This window comes from Rattus rattus, chromosome 2 (assembly GCF_011064425.1).
Source record: "Rattus rattus isolate New Zealand chromosome 2, Rrattus_CSIRO_v1, whole genome shotgun sequence".
NCBI classification, from domain to species: Eukaryota; Metazoa; Chordata; class Mammalia; order Rodentia; family Muridae; genus Rattus; species Rattus rattus.
Window position 1 is genome coordinate 12,434,679 of NC_046155.1, and position 8,814 is coordinate 12,443,492.

The window sequence follows — 8,814 nt, forward strand, 5'->3', positions numbered from 1 at the left end:
GAGCGAGCAGGGAAGCAAAAGACCACTTATAAAATCATGGCAGTTGGTGAACAATCAAATTTAAAATTTTTTGACCTCCTCAAACAACTGCCTGGGGGTAAAGAGCATGAGAAAAGATTTCCTTGACAATGGTTCAAATAAGAAAGAAAGGAGGGAGGGAGGGAGGGAGGGAGGGAGGGAGAGAGAGAGAGAGAGAGAGAGAGAGAGAGAGAGAGAGAGAGAGAGAATATGAATCTTTTTTTGAAGGGGGAAGGGAGACAGGCAGGAACTGTAAACACTGTGGGTCTTCTACCACCCACCCATGCATATTTCTGTCTGCAGTAAGACCAGAAATTTGTTTTGGTTTTGTTTTCTTAGAAAAGACTTAATTACATAGAAACTATCACTGCTCGTCTATTCTTTAATGGCAAGCTTGAGAGAGTCCCCAAAAATGTAGGCAGAGGGCCAAGAGTTGGGAATTTGTTTGACTGTAGAGTTTGGGATACTGGCCCAAGGGAGAGGAAGCTGGTGGGGCTATGGGGGGAGAAGCAGAGCTGCAACAGTCTTTTCCCATCTTCCTGGAAGTGGAAGAGCTGCCAACACGTACAGGATGAAGTGCACATCCATGAAAGAGGCCACAGTGTTCTGTGGGTTTACACAATGCCCACTTCTCTCCTAGCACGCTCCACCCTCAGTGCACAGACACACTCAGAACTTTCAAAGCTAGATTTCAAAACCAAAACACATGCACGAGGGACATCTTGGTCTGGTCAAAACTCTACTTTTCTTTTAAAAGCCCCACTTGTAGATTTTTTGAAAGTCATGCTTTCTGTTACTATTTATCTTTTTATTGGGCACTTCAGGGCAGAGGATCAAGCCTGGCCTTTTGATACTCGAAGGATTTTGTTATGGTCTCTGCTCTGCCAAGAGATGTTTGTGTGACTATAGGCAAGCAACTCCTCCAAAATTCCGTTTTCTCGTGTGAAAACACACTGCAGATGTCTTTCCTCTGGGGGGTTCTTCGGGGATACTATGAAGTAAACTGTGTGAGAGGTTGTTTGCTGTCCATGCAATAAAAATGGCAGCAGCTTTCTGTGTACTTTCCTCTTTATTTTAGTGAAGTGGAACCTTGGGATTTAAAAAAAATCATAAATCAATTAATCCAGACTCTTGAAGGATAGAATGATGACCCCTTCATTATAGCTATACTCATCTAGTGATGTGGAATCTCTTCTCTCTCCCTCTCCCTCTTCTTCCTCTCTCTCCTCCCCTCTCTCCATTCTTTTCTGAGGTCTGCACTAATTTACCCCTAGTTCTAACCCTTGAGTAATTCAAGCAGGTCATAGAAAGCACCCGCTGGCCTACAAAGTTAACTGTTACTCTAAGGAGCTGTTGTCCATTTTAGAGCTAAACTAGAATTGTGTTCAGTGACTCCAGGGAGCTCAAGTTGGAGCCAGACGGGGGACTGGGAATATAAAAGAAGCAGGGTAAGTTCCCGATACCAACTTTATTCAGAAAAAGCTGGCAACTGTTTGATCCTGAGCCCAGGGAGCCAGCCGCACTGCCCATTAGGACTCTTGGGGATGTATCACTACCTAGAAAGTCTCATCAGCACCTGGAGAAAGCTGGATTTTCTTTAAATCCCCCTACTCCAAATCCTTCTTTTGGCAGTCAGTTTAACATGGCTACATCCATACCTGACTTATTGTCTCCATTATGACCTGTCTCCCAGCTTCTAGCAGGAACGGGCTTTGCTCTCTCCCCAAGTGTCTGGCCTCAGCCAGCTAGGTGAAACACAGAGTTGGAGGTCGTCCAGGTAAGTCTGCCTTTCCCCTCTTCCTTGAACTAGTTATCTGTGGATATTTGGATCACAGAATCAGTGGCGAGGAAGGAAATGTGGAGCAGAAAAGACCCTTGGAGCTTTGACCCCATTGATCTGAGTTTAGTGAGGGCAACTGTATCTTACCTATTTCAGATGTTAGAATTTGGAGAATGTTTTCTTGGAAGGTTTCCACTGTTTACAATTTGAAATGGGAAGAAAACAGAATTAAGAAAATACTGATCTAAGTTAACCATTTTGTTTCATCCACAGAAAAGAAGATTAGCATTCAGAGGAGGAAATACGCTTTGCAAAGGTCACACAGTAAAATGTAGGTGAAATAATAGCAGAATGAGTATTCAAGCCAGTGCTTTTGATGTTGCTATAGGCTTGGGGGATGTGCACACAGAGGTATGTATGCAAAGTCAAAGTCATTGAGATGCCAGGATTTAGAATAAGGCAGACCTAAAGGGCTATTTCCAAAGCATGAGATACATTTTCCACTTTCACCTCCAGTACTAACCAACTATATCGACAATTCTATCTTTTGGCTTTGGTTTTATTATCTTAGTGGGGAAAATCCAAGCTAGCTGATTTCTGGTTGTGATATTTTATTAGTTAGATAGTTTAAATATATTCTAGTATTTTCTGAGCATCCATGCAGTATTGAAACTGGGCAAATCAGATGATCATGGGAGTAGAATAAATTTCTAGGGTCTCTGTGGTAGGCTTTATTCAGTCAATAAACAAAATATCTACTGGACATCTGTAAAACTCCAGGCACTCTGATAAATGATGGAAGGAAAGTGACCCATGTAAACACTCTTTGCTCATGTCAGTCTTTCTGTCCCATTCACCACACCCTACAGAACCCAATAATCTACAGGTGCACACTGCATGCCCAGAAGAGTCCTGAGGCATCATTTGTTTTGGAATGAACTCATCGAAGATCTATTCATTTTTATCTTGACAATTGATTAAAAGTTAATCTCCCTGCCAAGATTGAGCATAAAAAAAGCTCTTTATAATTATTTTCACTTTCTGGTCTCGTCTAGTCACACGAGCTGTGTGAGGGATCATACCTGCTGAAGTTGGAGTGGTCATCAAGTACCATTAATTACTCACATTTGTGTGCAGATTGGTTTAGGCATCAGCAATGACAACAAACTTGAACATCAAAGAATTAAAAGCTTACGTTGGCTCAAGAGTTTAATAATTTCTTCTTGTTCTTCCATAATGTCCATACATTTCTTGTCTGTGATACATATTTTTAAAAGTTATAAATCAATGCAATTCAGGTCTACTAGGTGCAAAGAACTTGAGTATAGTGTCATCTCATAGCTTATTAAGGAGAAGTAAAGGATCCAACAAAAATACAATGTGAAATGTTGTGAATGAACTAGTATGATGCTATATTGTTGATAACATGAGAGGGAGTGTTGGTGTAACCATCCCTCTGCTGCATAAACACACAGCCACACAGACAGGCAGACAGACAGGCAGGCAGACAGATACACACACACACACACACACACACACACACACACACACACGTTTAACCTGTAATTGCACATGAAAATCAGACTGTGTAGAGATGAAATGATCTTGGTCAGAATTCTGATAGAGCTGATCAAGTTTAGTCAAGTTATTTCTTTTTCTTTCCAATCTTATTATGCATATTTGGACTAGTCAGTCCTGTTGCTGCTTTTATTTTAAAGTTAAGGGAAATCACAGAAAAAATCTTACGTTGGATGTGAAGAGATTTATGTGATATAGATCATTAATGAAAGACCTATGTACCATATGCCATAGGATCTAAACTCAATTTCCAGCACCTCTGGCATGTCCAGTGTGTCAAAACTGATTGAGACACAAAGACTAGAGCCTAGCTCTACTCTGCTGGGCTTCCCAGCCCTGCTTTGAGTAGCCACAAATAAGATAATGGGTATAGAGATGCTAAATATCTCACAACCACTGTAAAACAAAAGAAAACAAAATGAAACACAAAACAACAACAATACAACAACAAACAAGAGAAAGCCATGAAAAAGACAGAAAGTAGTAACAGTATTTGAGAATATAGTGGGCCTCACACACTCCTGTAGATAACTTAGGTCAAAATAATCCAGCTGTTTACATAGGAATTCTATCAATTAATTGATGATTAGCTTTTGCCATATTCTAAAAATGTAAGCTTAGAAACTATGGCCTGGGTGAAATAGGAAAGAATCATATGCATCTGGATCATCAAATATACCTTCCATAATTGCAATAAATGTGCCATGCTAAAGTTGGGCAGGCTTTGTTTGCCAAGGGCTTAACCCCGTGTGCTTTCTCTTTCTACAGAGAAGAGCTTAAGGAAGCCTTCGTTTGTAAATCTGCCTGTCTTGCCTGTCATTAACACTCTTTCTGGGTTTTAAAGCAACGTTCTGGTCTTCTTTCTCCATTCCCTTTGATTTCCAATCATTTACCTTATCACTACTGTTAGTCTGTACAGTGAATTGTTCTGCTTACAGCACAAGGGTTTTAGTTGTGTATTTACCAGCTAATCACCTGCTTACAGGAAGAAACCAAAATGTTTAGATAAAAGGAGAAAGAGAAAACAACATGCATGCTTTCTCTCTCGCCCACAGGGAGAAGGTCAAATCTTTTAATATGGCATTTATCCAGTAGATATTTGGTAACTGCCCACTGCAGGTGTAGATTTGAGTGCTTGTGATATTTAGTTACCAAAGAGAAAGATACTCTAAAAATAGCTGTCTTTGTTATGCTTCTGTTCTAGTGAAGGACAGAGAAATTAAGAAACAAAATGAAGATATGGAACATTGTAAGGTGATCACTTCTGTCTAAAAATGGAGTCCTATCAATGGATCAAGCCACATAAATGGATCAGAAGTCTGAAGATGGAAAGAAGGTTGAAATTAAATATGAATGTACACATGTATGTAACGGTATACAGTTTACATAATTATATGTGTGTATATGGATATGCTTCGAGTGTTTGAAACAAACATATATCTTTTTCACCTAGGCTTTCAGGAGTCTTTCACGAAGTATCTCCCCACCTCTGGTTTTCAGAATTTACCCTCTGTGTCTTCCACTCTCCTCTCTGTGCTCTGGTCATTTTCTGCCCCTCAAGTACTAAGCTTTACTTCTGCAAATGTTCTCCTCCTGCTTAAATTTAAGATTGCAGAGCCGGTTTGGTCCCCCAAGCCTCTTACACAGGGTCTTCCCACACTAAGACTCCTTTACTCATCTTCACAATTCTCATAGATTTGTTTTTCTAAAAACACCACCTATGAATCCTAGGCTCCGGAGAAGTGCATACATGTTTCTTCAACAGCGCAGGGTCATGCTGTGCTAATGATCACCTGTTTTCCTGTCTGTACTATGTATTGTGCTGAGTGTTCAAAACTTAATAATGTGTTATTTAATATCCATATCATTGACATCTAGCTCCAGCAAGCGCACAGTGCAAGATTTGTGTATGAAAAGCATTCAAATTTCACATGCGTAAACTTTTTTTTTTAATTTTCTGGTTTACTCAGCATTTTCCCAAATTTTATCTCTATATGCTTCATGCTAGTAAGATGGAGGGGAGGGAAAAAGAAAGAGGAGAGAAACAGAAAGAGTTGGGGGATAAAAAAAGAACTTCATTCCATGAAACCTGGCTATAAGTATAATGATAAAATTGTAATAGGAATTTTAGTTTTCTCCCATGAAGACTCACTGGGTATATAAATCACACTTAAGGGGAAGTCTCACGTCCCCCAGTAAATGGCCAACACAAAATGAGCTCAGTGGTATTTTGTGGATTTTTTGGTCTCATAGTGCTTTGTTTGGGCCTTTAAAAAATCTTACTGTTTTTTCTTTGTTAATTTTGTCTTTGTATGTTTCTTTGCTTTTTTATTGTTCTTTTAACTTTTATTTATTTTAATTATTTAATTATTTAAAACATTTTAATTATTTAATAATTTTGTTATTTTCTTGCCTACCTTTTCTAAAGAAAGAGAAAAGAAGGTGTAGAGTTGGGTGGGTGGAGATGTGGGGACGGTTGCTAGGAGATGGGGAGGAGAAAACAGGGAAACCATTATCAGAATATACTGCGTAGATTTTCAGTTAAGACAAAACAAAACTAAGAAACACAAAATTACCTCTGCAAGCATTTTTAGTTATGATATATTTATTTTCTTTAAAAAGAAAAGAAGGGCTGGAGAGATGGCTCAGTGGTTAAGAGCATTGTCTTTTCTTCCAGAGATCCTGAGTTCAATTCCCAGCAACCACTGGGGTGGCTCACAACTGTCTATAAGGAGATCTGATGCCCTCTTCTGGCCTGTGGATATATATGCAGTGGAGCACTCATACATTAAATAAATAAAAAATTTAGAAAAAAAAAGAGATACATGTCTAATGTAGTGCAATAGTTAGAGCAACTTAAAAAAGAGAGATATTGCTAGGCCAAATACCACTAATAAGTTACTCCATTATTATTGTGATCATTGTAATACTGCAAAGACTGTTATCTTGATATGCTTTTACACTAACAAGTTCATCAGATAAATATGATAATGATTCGCTGCTGGCATTTAATAAAGATGGAAAAAATATGATAATGACCTCCACAGGTTATGGAGGGGAATCCTGCACGAGACATAGGATGCTCATCTTTTGGGATGTCTTCTGGTTATAGGAGTCTCTTATTCTTTGAGAAAGCAGAAGTATCTTCACTTGGATTTTTGTTGCCCCCAGGAATCTGCCTCTGGGCCTTTGAAGACTCTGTAGCTGATAGATGGCTGTGGGAAGAAACATTAGCATGGTGACTAATTTCATCCTTTTGGGATTTTTAGAGCATCCACAGCTGCAGATTGTCCTCTTTGTGTTGTTTCTGGGGATCTACCTGGTGACCTTGACTGGAAACTTGGGCCTCATTGTCCTGATCAGAATGGACTCACACCTCCACTCCCCCATGTACTTCTTCCTTAGTAATCTGTCCTTTATTGATGTCTCATATACCTCCACCATAGCCCCTAAGATGCTCTGTGACTTTTTTAGGGAGCAGAAGTCCATCTCTTTTATAGGCTGTGCTATACAGCTTTTCTTCTTTATTGGAATGGGAGGTTCTGAGTGCTGTCTCCTGGCAGCCATGGCATATGACAGATACGCTGCTATCTCCAACCCTCTACTTTATCCATCCCTCATGTCACCCACCATCTGTGTAAGGATGGCCATCACAGTATACACAGGAGGGTTCCTCACTGGCTTGATCCAAACCAGCTCCATATTCCAGCTTCATTTCTGTGGCTCTCGGGTCATTAATCATTTTTTCTGTGACTTGCCACCCCTGATGTCCTTGTCTTGCTCCAGCACTTTTTTCAGCCAAGTAGTGAACTTCCTGGTTGTGTGTGTGGTTGGTGGGGCATCAGCGCTGGTTGTCTTGGTCTCTTATAGCTACATCATTGCTGCCGTCATGAGGATTCATTCAACCCGTGGGCAGATGAAGGCTTTCAACACCTGTGCCTCTCATCTGACTACAGTGATCCTTTTTTATGGCTCTGGTCTCTTCTCATACCTCCATTCTAATGCTGGATACTCACAGGACAAAAATAAGGTGGTGTCCATGTTCTATGGTGCAGTGATCCCCATGTTGAACCCGATCATATATAGCTTGAGAAACAAGGAGATCAGAGAAGCATTGAAGAAACTCAAGAAGAGGAAGAAGCAGATGTCCTGTCTCTGTGCTATGTAGTTCCTTAGTGAAAGAAAAAAAAAAACAAAAACCAACTTAAGCCTTTTGTTAAATGTAAATAATAAAATAATAGTGTGCTTCAGAAAATCGGTAGTAAGTTAAAGAAGCTATTTCAAGCAAGACCTCCTACCCGCTCCTCAACAGACAATTGTGCTTAATGAATATTTATTTTTTTCACTTTACTTTTTAGGCTGGTGTTAGACTTTAAATTTGGTCACTTGTAAGATAAAATACATATGTTTTTGATGATATTTATCTACCATAGGCTACCAGGTGCTAAATTCAAAATACCATGTTGTAGGGACATGAGCCAAAGTCTAGTAATAGGGACATGTCATTCATTGATGTCTTCATTACAATAAAGCATTGTTCTTGCCAGTTCTCTTACCCTTGGAATATATTGTCTGTTCCCTTGTCTTGGATTACTACCTGCCCAAGGTTAGTGCTAATTAGAAATATTAGCTTTGGATTAGGAACTCAAGAGTTCCCACAGGCATGATTTCAAGAATGATGACTCAGAGGCAGGAAAGTAGGTGGGCACCTGTAAACTTGTTTAGGAAGAGTAGAAGGTAACAGTGTGTAGTCATAAAGGTCATGGAGGCCAGATACAAGGAGCCAAGACCACCAAGTTTTAAATCTGCAAGGTCATGATGAGAAGAAAGCAAGGATAGAACATCTGAGAGGTCCTACACTCAGAATTCCAACTCTGTCTAGGGGTTACTTGTAGCCAAAGATAGTAATCAATATGACCCAATGCAAAATTGCAAACTTATCTAAACCTTATAAAATATTTTTGGAAAAATTTTTAAAAATTCAATTGTGTTCTCAATCATGAATTTTGTAGATGGTGCCATGTTAGAATATCAAAAGTTTGGATGTACCTGGAAATAGAGTTACATGAGGTCCAGGCCTGAAATCTCCTCATGAGATGTATGACTCAAGTATGATCAGCTGGAAGGGAAAACTTCCATGAGACACTCTGATTTTGTATCTGTTCACTAGGTCAGGTTTTACTCGTGACCGTGTATGGCTCCTGGTGTGTATCCTGTCTACAGGATCCCTGAACCTTGATGTCAGGCTTTCCTACTGTTAGACTTACCTCGATTTCCATGCATTCTCTAAGAAGTGTCACCAACCCCATGGTGTCCTCATTCCCGAGCATGATCTGAGAAGAAGACATCTACATCAGAGAGTTTGCTGGAGAACAGAATATGTCATTAAAGTTATCTTTAACTGTATTTTTCAAGATAATTCCACAGTAAATGGTAAA

General features: G+C 39.6%; 1 protein-coding gene across 1 annotated transcript; it reads left to right on the forward strand.

Annotated features, from left to right (window-relative positions):
* Positions 1–6,587: 6,587 nt before the first annotated feature.
* LOC116890991 (olfactory receptor 5A1-like) lies at positions 6,588–7,544 on the forward strand. The gene has a single exon (XM_032891665.1). The coding sequence runs from the start codon at positions 6,588–6,590 to the stop codon at positions 7,542–7,544; it is 957 nt and encodes a 318-aa protein (XP_032747556.1).
* Positions 7,545–8,814: the final 1,270 nt, after the last annotated feature.

Coding starts and splice junctions, on each gene's coding strand:
- LOC116890991 (XM_032891665.1), top strand. CDS start 6,588: ATGGCTGTGGGAAGAAACATTAGCATGGTGACTAATTTCATCCTTTTG.